This window comes from Salminus brasiliensis, chromosome 9, assembly GCF_030463535.1.
Source record: "Salminus brasiliensis chromosome 9, fSalBra1.hap2, whole genome shotgun sequence".
NCBI classification, from domain to species: Eukaryota; Metazoa; Chordata; class Actinopteri; order Characiformes; family Bryconidae; genus Salminus; species Salminus brasiliensis.
In genome coordinates, this window is record NC_132886.1 from 10,455,662 (window position 1) to 10,471,675 (window position 16,014).

At 41.1% G+C, this 16,014-nt stretch overlaps 1 protein-coding gene across 2 annotated transcripts in view; it reads right to left on the reverse strand.

Annotated features, from left to right (window-relative positions):
* Positions 1-15,672, reverse strand: part of intu (inturned planar cell polarity protein) — a 31,393-nt gene extending 15,721 nt beyond the window's left edge. Inside the window, exons 1-4 of one of the 2 annotated variants that reach the window (XM_072687390.1) lie at positions 15,265-15,672; positions 9,790-10,358; positions 8,169-8,254; positions 597-803 (exon numbers count right to left, since the gene is read on the reverse strand). In XM_072687390.1, coding sequence (XP_072543491.1) covers positions 597-803; positions 8,169-8,254; positions 9,790-10,358; positions 15,265-15,356 — 954 coding nt within the window. In that variant the 5' untranslated portion in view covers positions 15,357-15,672. Of the gene's footprint in view, positions 1-596; positions 804-8,168; positions 8,255-9,789; positions 10,359-14,368; positions 14,627-15,264 lie in introns of those variants that run through there. The other variant, XM_072687389.1, reaches the window with a different exon arrangement.
* Positions 15,673-16,014: the final 342 nt, after the last annotated feature.

The window sequence follows — 16,014 nt, forward strand, 5'->3', positions numbered from 1 at the left end:
ATATCCATCTCTCAAAATATCACATTTCGTGGTAGAGGGCATGTTTGGCGTGAAACCAAACAGCATTTGAGCACACAAAGCTTTTTCACCTTTCAAGCATGGAGGTGTCATGTTTGGGGCTGCTTTTTTGCAACATAGAATTCACTAAGAATTATTTATTGGATCAAAAGGGGGCTTCAGGAAAATCCTAGATAGACCATCAGTCTAAAAATGTAAGCTGAAATGTCACACAGCTGAAAGAATTCTGCATGGAGGAGTGAGAAAAACTTTCTCCCAGTTGATGTCAGAGACTGATAAAAGTTATGTCAGCCACGTTTTCATGGGGTGTCCTGATGTTTTCACTGACAGCTGGTGACGGTTGGTGATCTGCCTTAAATTATGCAAGGTTACTAATGACCCAGTCCTGATTACACAAATGCTAATATGAGTCATAGCTATAGCGGCACCTACATAAAGTCCAAAGGTTTGGTTAAAACAAATGTTTTACTAGTTAAAACTATTATTACTTTTACACATTTATGTAAAAACAGGTTTTTATTGTTGTATTTGGTACATTTTTGCTGTACTCCTGTAAAGCTACAGAGATGATCACTGACCTCCTCTTGAGGTGACTCTGAGTCCAGTTTGAGCGACAAGTACATGACGATATGAGGTATGTGCGCTACAGACATCTGTAGTTCCATGGTGTCCTCGCCCCAGAGAAGGCGCACAAGCTGGCTGACCGGAGGGGAAGCTTTTGGCCTGAGTGTCGCTGGTTCCACACCAATCCCGCCCACACCAGCTGTCTCCAGAGTTAACCGCACCTGAACAGTGAAGAGAGTTATTTAAGAAACCATGAGAAACTGTGTTTGGATTAAAGATGTGTGAAGGCGTGTGAAAAACCTTTAAGTTTTAAGTAAGCCCACAAATCAGTTCTTTACTCTTATAACTACATTATCATATCATTATGATTGGCCCTAAAATAGAACCCTGTGGCACTCCACAAGATAAATCAATTAACATTTATTGGGTTAAAAAGCTAAAGAATGTTTACATCATGTGATGGTTCTTTAGATCTTTAAAACGTCTTGACCTACACTCATCTCTATTTCAGATGTAGGCATCACTCAGAACCATTTGTAGCACCTTGCATTATGTACATTATAACTCTGCTGCTGCTACTTTTCTGATTTTGTATGGTTTAACAGAACAATTAAAGTCATCAACAGGCAGTTTGTGTGCAGCTATTTTTTTTTAATACTGCAGCAGTACGTTATGAAAAACACTGTGCTTTTACCATGGTGTTTTATTAATATGGCCCAGAATAACACATGTAACATACTCAGCAACAATCACCTCACTTTAACTTGTTAATTAGCAAATTAGCTGGATCTAGGCAACTGGATCAGAGCAAGGGAATCTCCAAAATATGCAGAACAAGCCTGGACCAGGATTAGGAACCAGTGCTGTACATTAAAGCCAAAGAATTCTCTACCTGGCAAAGTAAAGGCGCACTCCAACATGAGGACCTGGCTTACATGACTGGAGCTGAATCCAGAGCCTCAAACTTCACATCATGTGTTTTTAGTCATGGGCAAATGAGATGGATGTGTTTCAGTGGAGGATTTAGTGAGGATATAACAGGGAAACAAGCTGAATGCTAATTACTGACTGAGGAAACACTGTAACCAGAGCAATGCTGCAACAACCCTGAAACCATGACAGATCAATATGTCACGATAAAGACTATACTGCCAGAAACCCAGATCCTGCATGCTTCTCCTGAACATACAAGCATTAGAACTAAGAAAGTCAAAAAGAGACCAGGTTTAGTCCAACTGTCAGTCTGACAGTCTAGTCTAGTTATGTTCCACGGTGAGAAGCAGGTGTATACATATAAAACAAGTGTATTACTATTATATAATTATGAATATTTATTAGCCTCCCACTAACTTTTAAGCACAGATTTTGGTGCATAATTTGAATACAGACAAGAATCATGATGCACCACACTATATTCGATAGGTTCACTACATTAAAGTATATTCTCAACTTTTTGCTGCTCATTTCAGCTGTTTTGCTTGGCTGCCTGTTCCTGAGTGTAGTTCAACTTCAATAACACCTGTCACTGATCTTCCTCAATGAACACAATGCTTATTTAATCAAGCTCTGCAAAAGAGTTGCAATACAGAGACATGGTTTGGTGCCATGGAGGAACAAGCAAAACCATGTTTTGCACTCTAGTACTGTCATCAGCTCTTGTATGTACAGTTGCTGTGGAAAGTTTGCCTATACTCATCATGGATAGGAATGTAATGGGGTATTTTTCTGGGGTACAATGAGTGTACAACATACATTCAAGAAATTGGTGCACAAGCAGAGGGTCAAAACACACATACACTCACTTAGATTATTAATTCAGTAGTGCTGAAAGTTCCAAAAAGTCTTTTTACCAAAAAAAAAAAAAAGAGTCAGTAACAACCCCAGAAACACCAATACACAGGCCTACCATGAACTAAAAGCTGTATACAGTCAAGCTCATTTTACATCACTATGGACTCAGAGGCAAGAGTCCCAGAAAGCAACCCCTGCCCCAAAATCGACCTTTAAGCTCGACTCTAAGTTTGCAGCGGACCATCGCCCCACGGAAAAGCCTTCTGGAGAAACGCTTTATAGTCAGAAGAGATACTTAGCGAACCACAGTGGCCAGAGGCATTTTTGCAGGAGTAAAATACATTTAACCCCAAGAATATTGTACAACCCATTATCACTGTGGTGGTCAAAACATGTTCCAGGGCTGTGCTGGAACTGATAGGTTGCACAATGGTTATGGAATAATGAAAAAGAAGGACTACATCAGATGTTTTCAGCATAACTTCAAACAATCAGCTAGACAGTGGAAGCGTGGACATAATTGGGTATTCCAAAAGGGCAGTGACCCCAAACACACATCGAAGAGGAATGGAAAAATGGTAAAGCAGACTTAAATGAAACTTTTTGGAGTCGTATTCCCAAAGAAAAATGTGTACTGTGCTTGCGTCCATGCTAGGATATTTGAATGATTAATGACAGCATATCAGACATTTAACGAGATATTAGGTATGGCGTATGTATTGCTTTGACCCTGTATGTATGACTCTGACCCTACCCATGCACACTACATTTTAGTTTTTTCTATTAAAGATATTTTCTATTGTCATTCATTCAGCCACAGAAAATGAACAGTTCAAAGAAATCACTGAAAGCCCAATACTGCCATTAACTTTCGACCACATCTGTATATTTATGCCAAAGTCTAATGCCTTAACCTCACATTTCCAGAACTTCAGGACTGAAAACCAGCAGTACTGTTCGTGGTAGCGTTTCTCTGAACTGACATGCTGCAATTGACTCAACATGGGTTCATTCAAAATAGCTAGAAAGTTAAGTCAGGATGCATTTGAGCAGAGAAAATACAGAAAATGCCAGTGCTTTGGCTCTTCCGGAACTCAAACTCAAACTAAAGAAGCCTGGCCTGATCTCTTCAGGAATAGCCTACAGCATTGTTGAGGGTAGCCACAAGACCAGCAAAGAGCGAAGGGGACTGCTTTTCCATCTGCTTCCAGTACCACTATGGGCAAACTATTAAAAAAACTTGGAGGCTTATATGCTTCTTCTTATTGTTTTCTGACCATAAGAAAGAAACTGTGGAAACTATTAAGAAAGCTAGTGGAGGAAAGATGTGGTTCACACCTGAAACAGTGTATTGTTAAGTGTATAGATTCAGCTGAGATGTGATGCACCCTATTTGTCTTATACTTAGATGTCAAACCAATCTGGATCACAACTCTTCAGAGAATATAGCAATTATCAATTGAGGTTGGCAGTGTTGTCCTCCAGTACTGGAATCTGAGACCCCTGAACTACAGTATAAGGTTCATTGAGATTAAGGTATAGTTTTACATGCTACTCTTACTTGTCCTAAACAAGTGGTCTAAGTAGATCTTTTCTTGCAGTTACTTACAAAAGCTGTTTTTTAAGTGGAAAAAGGTATTCATCAGCATTTTCTTTGCTCTTCCAAACCCTCATGTGCCCCCATCACCTACGTTTCCTAGAAGATTTCATCACTGTCTTTGAGGAGAAAGTCAACAAGATCCACAATCCTTTTCTTTGGTCTCCATCACCCTCATCCATAGATAATGTCCTGTAGATTCTAACATCAAATAATTCAGCCATATCATGCCACCCATGTTGTTTAATACGATTACTTAGGACCCTCTTCTTTTCATCACTTTTAACCTAGATAGCTCCTTGTCATTAGGTCATGTACCATCTGCCTTCAAGAGTGCCAGAATGATTTCAATCTTTAAGAGGCCTACACCAGATAGCTCAGACATCAGCACCTAAACAACTGTTTCTCCTTTTTTTCCTACTCACAGATTCTTAAACCATCTGTCTACAGTCAACTCTCTCGCTTTCTCACTCAGAATCACCTCCCCAACCACAACCAGTCTGGTTTCAAACCAACACGTTTTATAAACCTGTCCATCCTGATGATTTTGGAATTGGCAGCTCTGTAGCTGTAGCTGCTTGCATCAGATTTAAATCCCTGATGCTGGCCTATAAAGCCAAAAATGTACCAAAGGCCAAAACCTGATTTGTACCTATAGCCCTTAACGCTTCAAGTATGGGTCAGCCTGAACCACCATCCTTCAAGATGCATGGAAGACAAGCATCCAGACTTTTCTTTGTCCTGGCATCGAGGTGGTGGAACAAATGTTCAATGTGTGGCCAAACAACTTGCTGTCTCTGCTGCACTCAGCACTGAGGTCAGTCACTCTGGTTAACATCATCTGCTAGGTGCCATTAAAGTAAATGTTGATTTCTGTAGCACAAATGAAGGATGCCATATTGACCAAATGGGAAAACATTAAAAGATGCCTCCCTACCAATGCTTTTGTGAACAATCAAGTACTGTTCAATCATTTAGACTGTATGTACCAGTATTACTGGAAGCTTTTAAACTTTATATTTTTTGTATTATTACTGTCAAACAGAAACACAAGGTTACAGAAAGACAATTCTCAACAAAAATAAAAGTTGAAATGTTTACTTTTTAAAGTAAAATGCGATTAACGTATCTGATATTGAGGTCCTAGCTCTGCTTGTGAGGGTAAAACTGCATATATAAATCTAATCATTCAACAAAAGCTTGGCCAAATCCTGGTTCTTTGTGTGCTGAGCTGTGACACCACAGCAAAACCTCCATGAGCTCCAGCTTAACGTTCTGTTCTCCACAGTCATCCGCAGCGTTTTACCAACCAGATTTCAACAGATAGGAATGTGTCATTTCAATCCACCATGAACCACCACTCAAACCTCAGGATAACATGTTTCACAATGAATGTACGGTACAGTGCTGTTTTCTTGCACAGCGGTCAAAACACATAATACAGTTATGGTTTCGTGCTTTGTGGGTTTTTAACTGGTGATGTAACTGTGTATAAAAATGCTGCCAATGGAAATGGTTTTATTCCACACTGGTTTAAACATCCTTCCATAACAGCACCAGTTCTTATAGTACAAAAAGGCACAGGCCTGACTTTATCACTGAACACCAATAAACAACAGATTTAAGAGAATTCTCCATGGATTGCATCGACAGTCACATCAGACCATTTAACAAAAGCATGGACATCTTTCACAGCTCCACGAGGGTGCAGAGCCCTGTAATCCTGCGGATGAAGAAATTAAGGTTGAGTATTTAGTCTCTTTTTGTCTTCTTACTCCGGTGGTGTAATTTGCTCTCTGCACTCATCCTCTAATCAGTCCCTTTCTCTCCCTCCGTCCCTCCAACTCGCCTCCTCTCCTGCCCTCTCTGCTCCGCAGAGTAATGACACTTTTCCTGTGGCCTCCAAATACAATCCGTGCCATAACCGCCATCGCTGCCGTGGCAACGCAACTCTGTAATTTTAGCATTCCGTCCTTTTTAGGCTGCCGAACCGAACGTAGTCGGCTTGGAGAGTGATCAAAAGACAAGTCTTCTGGGAAATCAGCGACGTCCTGTTACGCATACAGAAAAAACATGGTGATGATTGGTGGGTACTATCTAAGATTTCACGGTCAGCTAAACACAAATCAGCACATGCTGCAAGAAAGCCTGCATTCATCTTAACTTCAGCTAATATAAAATAACCCAGAAATATATCCCAGAGAGTAATAAGACTAAAACAAGACAGTCAAAAACCTCAATCATGCCAGACTGATTGGAGTATTCAAAGTTGGCTTTGTTGCCACAGGGAGCATAATGTAAAATATCAAAAATATTTGTATGATGCTAAAATTTATTTAGTGTTATATGAAACCTCCAGCAATGTTTGAACAAAAAAAAGTCAGAACTATGATAAAACACAATTTTGTTTGTGAATCAGACCTTATAAGAGAACTCTCTGAGCGTAGTCCTAGGAAGAGCAATAATTAGCATGATTGCTAGGAAACCCTTAACACTTAACTAACCACAGATAAGTGAAGATCATGTTTTTGATTGTAACTAAATTAATCACTTCACTTTACTGCCAGATACATATGATGTACTTTATAGTGTCCCAATGTAACACTCTATCTACAAGCTATTACACCAGACCAGAAAGGCAAGTATAGTAAACTGGAGAAACAGAGAAAAAAAGAAAGTGAACAAAAAGTTGTGAACTCAAGGTGAAGTAAACACTAGCCAGCCAATGCAAATAGGTACGAATTAGAGTAAATATAGACGCAAACTCTAAGAACTTGTGTAGCTTGTGTAGTGGCTCATTTAGGCAACAACAGACACCGGCCTTTCTAAAACAGGTCTGTTTAGACAGGGTGAGAATGGGTGCTGTGATGTTTGATCCTTGAGGTATTTTGACCAAATTATGGCACAGACATTTTATTAATATTTGGCAACTGTGCTAACTTGCGGAAAAGGGTTATATAATGTCACCTTTAACAGACAGACTTGGGTATTGGGCTTCAAATAAAAAAGTCAAGGCCAAATGTCTGCAAACAACAGCGACTTCCACCAAGCTCCACTTATATGCTCTTTGATACCTTACAAAATTCAAACGCACTTGACTTTTTTCCTACCGACTTTCTTTTTACTCCTGACTCAGCTGACACGCAAATAGGGCGTACAAGGACAAGACTCTTTGGAACCAGAAGTCTATGTTTAAGGGATTAATTTGTCTGAAGTTGCTTAAATAAGACACTTTTAATGAGACATAATCTTTTTAAATGAGCACTTTCTGAAAAAGCCTCTGGCTGCTGCCTCTTACCCACAACTACATGGTTGCTCTTCTCTGTTCAGATTTAGTTTTTTTTTTTTTTAGTTGAAAAAACCTTTAATGAAAAATGTCCACATTAATGAGCTATTTAGAATATCCTCCCCCAGAAGAGTCCCTGCCAAGTAAAAGAAGCTCTGCATGGTGCTGATGATGGTGTTCTTGTTATAAATAACAAGAGAGAAGCTATGAGAGCCACCATTTCTTTAAACAACAATAAAACATTCTCAGAGATGACTGTGGTCTAAACCATTAACAGTGGCTCTTCAATGGTTCTTTAGTAAAGACAATGGTTTTACACAAATCCATGACAATTCAAAAAACATTTCAATGCTTAAATTGCCTGCATAAATAGTTCTTTAAAAAAAGAATGGCTCTTATAAGCTTATAAGCTAAAAATGGTTCCATCGATCACCTGTGGTTCTATGGAGTTCCTAGAGGTCAGACATTTAAAGTACTACAATCTCTACAAATAAGAGACCACCAGTTGTAGTAATACCCTGAGGCCAAATTGTACAACTTTCCATCTCAAAATATCCACTTTCAGTGCACAGACAGCCTCCCATAAACGTCTAAACCAATCCAGAGGCTTGAAACAACACATGTAAAACAGACTACACATGTAGGTTAAGGACGGGAAGCTGTTTCTAATTGGTTTACACTGTTGGAGTTGCTGTTGGAGACTACACTGTGCTCTGTCCAGCCTTGAGGCTTTCCTTAAATGCTAAGACAGGTTTATGATGCCCGGAAAGCATTAAACTGTAGGTCATAAAATACTCAAATAAGAAGTTTCAAAGAACCTGAAAATAGACTCTCTCATCACTGAGAATCGCTGAAGACCAGCGAAAGCTGGGTGGTCCACTGAAACGCAAACACGCATGCGCACACACACACCTGTGTTGGTCCAGGAATACATGAGAGAACTCTCTCAATATTCTCTGACGTAACATCCACGTCATCAACAGCAACAAGCACATCACCTAAAAAAAAAAAGAGACAGAATTGGTTAAAACCCATGAGAAACAAACAATAAAAAATAGACTTTTAACCTCAGCTTTACTACATGTCATTTGTTGAGGAAAAGTACATCAGTGCTGTGTTTATAAGCCCTTTAGGCTTTAAGTTAAGATCTACTCAGAATGTTCTCTTGCTTCTGCACAACAAAGGCCTCCTCCACCTGCCCTTGGTAGATCTGGGCGCTCCTATCTCCGTTATACAGACTTCCCCTGCGTTATTTCAGATATTTAAATGGTCTAATTGCTTTAGTATGGGCAGGCGTTTCAGAGCCACTCGTAAAAAGCTAGCTTGTGGTGATATACTGAGTAGTGTAATTCCTTTGGAATTCCTTTGGTCTGTGTGGAATTGGACTACTGCGGATTTGCAGGACTCGCATGCCCTTTCATGTAAATAAGCTCAAAAACCAGTCACAGGGAATTTAGTAAAATAAGCTATTTTGACATTTTCTTTCACATTGAGGCTTTTGGACAATCCCAAAGCCCACTGTGTTTAGTCCACATGAACACAACATACAACCACTAATTTAAGGCAGACACTGACATTGGCAGGTTTGGCAAAGATGACATGGAACATGCAATAGTAATGTTGTCATGCCATATCAGCATTCTGTATTCATGGCTAAATCCAGATAATTAGTAGAGACATTTATAAAAAACATAGTCTGCAGTCTACACAGTCATCTCATATTTGTAGTTTGACGTGAATGTCTCAGATCAGGTGCAACAAGAACTTTGTTGGCAGTGTTTTGTGGTAAAAAATGTAGGATGTGTCCTCAATGTGAAGCTTAACATGCAATAGTAATAAATAACTATTATGGCAACAGGCACACAAATGCTCTGTTTTGTCAAAGCGAAAGTCAGCTGTAGGAGAAATTATGTAATTTTCAAGCTTTTATGTCATTTTTAATGTTTCTCAGAGTTTCCTCATATTAAAAATCTTCAGTGGAAACCCTGACTTATTTTTTTTCTTTTTTTTCAGATTTTTGCTAGCATCTGGATTGGAATTTTGGTGTTATGCACTAAGCTTAAGTGAGGTCAGGCTGTTGATGATCACCACCCCACCTCATCCCAAACTCATCTGAAAGTATTGGATGGAGCACCACCCATCATTCCAGAGAACACAGTTCCACTGCTACACAGCTCAATGCTGGGGGCCTTTATACCCCTCTAGCCCAGGCCTGGCATTAAGCATGGTGGCAATAGGTTCATGTTCATCTGCTCCAAAGAGTCTATTCTATTCTGCTGGCAAAACTTCTCTACAGGGATATGCTGTGTGCGTGCATGTGCACATGTGTATCAGTGCAACTTAAAGTAGCTAAATGTATTACTTGAAGGGGTGTCCACACACATGTGGACATACAATGTAGATTTAGACATTAAAGAATTCACTGGCTGTTAAATTGCTCCTTATACCAATATATGGTTATGATGAAATTCACTAAGTCCTATGTAGTGGTCTGACAGTGATCGATCTGTTACTGAAAGCATGTCTTCCTTACCGATTAAAATCTGCGCACACTTGCTTGCAGGGCTGTGAGGTACTAAACCATGGATGACAAGCTTCTCTCCCATACGGCCTCGGCTATTCCCTCCCCGATGGACCACGCCCAGCAAAGCCTCCAGCAGTCCCCCTTTCTCTGGGGTTGGAGGAGACATGCTGCCCAGGCGTTTAGGATTCAAGTAAACACACACGTCCTTTAGATGCGGCTGCTGCACCACCAGTCCAGCCCGCTGTCCTGTCTGGTTTTTCAAGATGGAGGCCGGCTGCTGAGAAGTCCTGCCATCTTTTCCATCAGCCCCTCTTCTTTGAGACGGCCGCTGTTTGCGCCCCAGTATCTTGGCTAGCTTCTTGAACTTTGGTTCAGATTTTGCAGTGGAGTCCCTTCGTTTCTTGCCTTGATCAGTGATGATCTCTGCCTCTTTTTCACTGAAGCGCACATGATTGGTGGCGGCTGATTGACTGGCAGCTACCTGGGCCAGCACAGCTTCCTCTTCGCCCTCACTCAGCTCCAGATAAAACAGCTCACCATTCTTTTGGACATCATCCAGCCACTCAGGCTCGAGTTCACTATAATGGAAAACAGAAAACAGAAAACAATTAGCAGTGCCCATTATGCCTCTAACAAGCATGAGATATTAGCATCGTTCCCTCTCACAATAACACTGCGTGAGTGTCCTGTGCTCACTTACATCTCATGGCTTGTTTTCACCATTTTCTTCATTATTTCTCTGACCAGTTATTCTACTATTGTTGTGACGACACTAGCATTAGCTACATATTTATCATATAAACAAGCCTTGTTCCAACATATTCAACACTATAGGTAAAGCATGATGTCTTACTTCGCAATTTTATTATTGTACATATATTATTATTGTGCAGTGTAGCATTATTGTATTATATGTGCCAGAACACAGCCATTTGTCTATGAAAAAAACCTGGAAAAACTGACCCAGGCAGTTAAGAACTGCTATACAGAGCAACAGTTTATGACTGTAAATGACCTTCAGATTTAATGAACCACCACCAAGAACATGTAATTTTCTCAAACATAATCTGACTGAATAATCATCTGCTCTCTGTTGCGTGCTGCATTTCGACTGTACTGTGTGATGGGATTCATGTGTCTACCAGTAATAAAAGTCAGCATTTTTGCCTGCACTCGCTGACCCAATTCAAAATAAGATGACAACCCGAATCCGACCTTAAACCACACAAGTGGGCTTACACTGTTTTTTCTTTTCTCTCTGTTTATTATGCATTATCCATCAGGCTGACCCAATTGAAAATCTGTGATGTACTAAAGGTTTAACCCCCACACTGCAAGCAGTGAACATAGCATTAGTGTCAAAACTGCTTGACTAAAAACTCACATCTCTCACGTTCAGTGAACAAAAAAAGCTTTACTCTATAAAAAAAAACAAAAAAAAAAAACAATATGAATACCCACCTAGAGGTTTCTTCCCTCTCTCTAAATTAAGCCACACCATTTCTGTGGTGAGCTCTTGGAAACCACATACATAAATTCTCAAAAGATGGGGAACAGCATATAATTATTTATAAAGGCTGGCTTTCCAAATTAGAAACAGCTCTCCCCAAAGGTCTCCCCAAATTTATCTAAGGGCAAAGATGAACTTGGATCATTTGTAATGTGCATATCACCAACAGCCAGTAAAGAAAGGTCTTTAGTACAAACCAGGGGCAGACAATGAGTGAAAGTAATAAATAAAAAGTAAAAAAGTAATGAAGCCAACCAAGGCATTGAAGTTTGCTTCTTTAATTTTACATAATAATTTAGATTTAGATAATGTAACTAAAATATTTTCAGTGACATACATGTATAACACTGACTTTGTATAGGTGGAGAAAAATCAAACTTTAGACACAATGAACTAAAGTTGGGAAAATGCACACAGATGTAATATATTTTATCATATACAGTGGGGCAAAAAAAGTATTTAGGCAGCCACTGCAAGTTCTCCTACTTAGAAAGATGAGATAGGTCTGTAATGTTTATCATAGGTACACTTCAACTATGAAAGACAAAATGAGAGAAAAAAAAGTGACAGTGGCAGTGACAGAGGTCAAACGTCTTCACCAGGTTTGCACACACTGTAGCTGGTATTTTGCCCATTCCTCCATGCAGATCTCCTCTAGAGCAGTGATATTTTGGGGCTGTCACTGGGCAACATGGACTTTTAACTCCCCTCCCACAAATTGTGTATGGGGTTAAGGTCTGGAGACTCCAGGACCTTGAAATGCTTTTTACAGAGCCACTCCTTTATTGCCCCAGCGGTGTATTTGGGATCATTGTCATGCTGGAAGACCCAGCCACGTTCCATCTTCAATGCACTCACTGAAGAAAGGAAGTTTTGGCTTATAATCTCACAATATATGGCCCTGTTCATTCTTCCCCTAACACGGATCAGTTGTCCTGTCCCCTTTGCAAAGCATGATGTTTCCACCCCCTTGCTTCACAGTAGGTATGGTGTTCTTGGGATGCAACTCAGCATTCTTCTTCCTTTTTATCAAAAAGTTCTATTTTGGTTTCATCTGACCACATGATATTCTCCCAATCCTCTTCTGGATCATCCGTATGCTCTCTGGCAAACTTCAGATGGGCCTGGACATTTACTGGCTTAAGCAGGGGGACATGCCTGGCACTGCAGGATTTGAGTCCCTCTGGGCGTAGTGCGTTACTGATGGTAGCCTTTGTTACTTTGGTCCCAGTTCTCTGCAGGTCATTCATCAGGTCCCTCCGTGTAGTTCTGGGATTTTTGCTCACCATTCTCATGATCATTTTGACCCCACAGGATGAGATCTTGCGTGGGGCCCCAGATCGAGGGATATTATAAATAGTCTTGTATGTCTTCCATTTTCTTACAATTGATCCCACAGTTGATTTACACCAACCTGCTTGCCTATTGTAGATTCACTCTTCCCAGCCTGGTGCAGGTCTACATTTTCTTCCTGGTGTCCTTTGACAGCTCTTTGGTCATGGCCGTGGTTAAGTTTGGAGTGTGACTGTTTGAGGTTGTGGACAGGTGTCTTTTATACAAATAACTAGGTCAAACAGGTGCCATTAATACAGGTAATGAGTGGAGGACAGAAGAGTTTCTTAAAGAAGAAGTTACAGGTCTGTGAGAGCCAGAAATCTTGCTTGTTTGTGGGTGACCAAATTCTTATTTTCCAATTCTTTAGAAATCCTACAATGTGATTTACTGGATTTTTTTCCTCATTTTGTCTCTCATAGTTGAAGTGTACCTATAATTAAAATGACAGACCTCTCTCATCTTTCTAGGTAGGAGAACTTGCACAATCAGTGGCTGACTAAATACGTTTTTGCTCCACTGTAGTTATGTGGCTAGCCTGTTAGTCTAAGTTAGGGACAATGTTGCTGTTTGGCTAGAGTGTTAGATTAGAAATTACATATTGACCCATCTGAATGGATTAGTCCAGGGTTCTTCAGTTCCTGTCTTAAATAGCCAGTGTCCAGTGCAGTTTGGTGATTTCCCACACCCATGAAACTTGGCAATTAAATTGAATCAGGTGTGTTTGAGAAGGAAAAATCACTGAAACTAAATGAAAGAACCATGGATTAGAATACACTCTACAGTGCTATTCTAAGCTCAAAAATATAAAATACTGTAATTACTGAAAATACACATCAAAATACATATATGGCACATTTCGAGGGACTTAACCAAATATGGTTGGATCTGGTGAATCTGAATTATACATTTTGTAAAACATTAGAGGCCTAGATTTCGCTGTGTACCATTAGATTAGTCACAGTAATGTGAGTCTCTGCAGTTATTCTGGGTTTACCTAAAGGTAGGGTCAACATTCTTCAGTACCAACCAGGACGATAGCAAGTCATAATTTTAGGATACTAAGAGAGCAGGTCATAATAAAGACACTAAATCATATCAGATACCAAGTCATAATTATGAGCTTATAGGTCATAATGAGATAACAAGTCACAATAAGATGCTAAGTCATAGTTATTAGATACTAAATCATAATAATTTGATTCGATGTATATTTTAAGGACAGTAGGCCATCATCATCATCAACACACAGTCATTTTACAGTAAAAAAAAAAGGTAAAGGTGCACGTATTTGTCACTGTACAGTAGTGTACACTGCACAGCGAAATGTGTCCTCTGCATTCAACCCATCTGTGGTAGTGAACACACACTCACACACTCACTAGTGAACTAGGAGCAGAGCAGAGCAGAGCGGTGGGCAGCCAACTCCAGCGCCCGGGGAGCAGAGAGGGTGAAGGGCCTTGCTCAAGGGCCCAACAGTGGCAGCTTGCCGAGCCCGGGAATCGAACCTACAACTATGAATTAATATATTAGACTTTTTTAACTCACTGTATGCCAATTGTTTCTCAAGTGGTGGTACTGGCCTGGAAACACCCTTGCCAAAACATTACTTGTGCTCTGTTTGAATCTCTATTTGTACTTGAGGAATGAAGGCCAGTGTGAAGTTCATTTGGGTTAAAGCCAATTAGCTAGATGTTATTTTCATATTTTCTGATCTCCTGAAGTAGACATGCATGTTTGCCTTACTCTGAGCAGTCGGAGTAACTGTAACCTGATGCAGTGGACTCAGTATCGCTTCCCTCGTTCACTCCAAACACGTCCCTCCGCTCGGCTTCCTCTCTCACACCGGAACGCTCCTCAACGCGGCTAGCGGCCATTCCCGCATGTTCTTTACAGTCTACACAAATGAACGAGCGGCTTTTACTTTTTTTATAAACGCTTCACATGGCTGTTTTTCTCCTGGAGGACAGGGAGGACCGGCAGGACAGGGATGAGAGGAGAAACCTCCTCGCCATGTTGTCAACATACGGGTCCTTTTACGCTGCCTCGTGACGTATCGTCAAAGCGTGATTGGCGAAAAGTTCCGTTGCCGAGGCAACCGGAAAGCTTTCCGTTGGGCAGAGCAAAACGACAACAACAGCCGGACTGAACAATTAGCCAATTAGCTAACAATTACCAATTAATTACGCCGCTTTAAAACGTCGTGCTTTAATGTATTCCTTTGTGACCTTTAGCGCTGAATGCTACGAAAATGTAGCCAAATAGCTAACTACTAGCGACAAATTCACATATTCGTGGTCTGAAGCGACTCAAAAGCTCATAAAAGCGCGTTTTGTTAGAGTACTGCTATAAAAAAGGCCATTTAAAACCCATAGGATTACAACCTGGCGGTTATTTGAGAAATGTTAACCCTCTATTTCTACATTAAGCCTAAATATTTAACCGTTCAGACGTTAGGAAGCTGTCAAGTGAACGTTGGACCAGTAACGGACCGCCTGTTAAAGCACTGAGATGCTTAACGTTGAGAAATCAACCTGTAAACGCAGGTTTTCTACTTGTTGGGTTCTTAAATCTCATTAATCTGAACTGCACAGCGGTTCGCCCGGGAGCCGAACCGGAGCACATCCTCAGCACTCGCTCACCTGTGAAGGAGAACACTGCGGATGGAGTCGAAGTCCTCCAGGTTCGTCGAGACGGATCGAAGGGTTCCTCCATCGGAGCAAACGCTGAACATTATGCTTCATGCTGTCTGTAACCGCCAGGTTCAGCTGGGAGGCATTGGTCATTAGTAAAGACAGACCGCTGGGGCTCCACGGTGGACCTCCATGCAGAAGCTGCGCGTGTTAACTGTGAAGGTCGGGTCCAGTGCGCGCGCAGGGTGGTCTGGTTGATTTCGAGCTGTCCGTTCAGTGGAAATGTCACCAAAATGAGGCGCTTTCAACTGCAGCCCTGTCTGCTTCCCGCAGACTGACCGGCCATGGGCAAATTTCCCTCTGCCTTTGAAGAGAAGTATGCAGTCTTGAGTACTTCTGCAGATCCTTTCTGCTGCGCTCAATGTGGTCAAATGGTTTTCATACCAAGTGGAGAGCGAGCGCTCTCTCCCTCTCTCTCTCTCTCTCTCCCGGTCTCTCTCCCTCTCTCCTCTCTCTCTCTCTCTCTCTCTCACACTCTCTCTCTCTCTCCTCTCTCTCTCTCTCTCTCTCTCTCTCTCTCTCTCTCTCTCTCTCTCTCTCTCTCTCCCTCTCTCTCCCTCTCTCCTCCTCTCTCTCTCTTTCTCTCTCTCTCTCTCTCTCTCTCTCTCTCTCTCCCTCTCTCTCCCTCTCTCCTCCTCTCTCTCTCTTTCTCTCTCTCTCTCTCCCTCTCTCTCCCTCTCTCTCTCTTTCTCTCTCTCA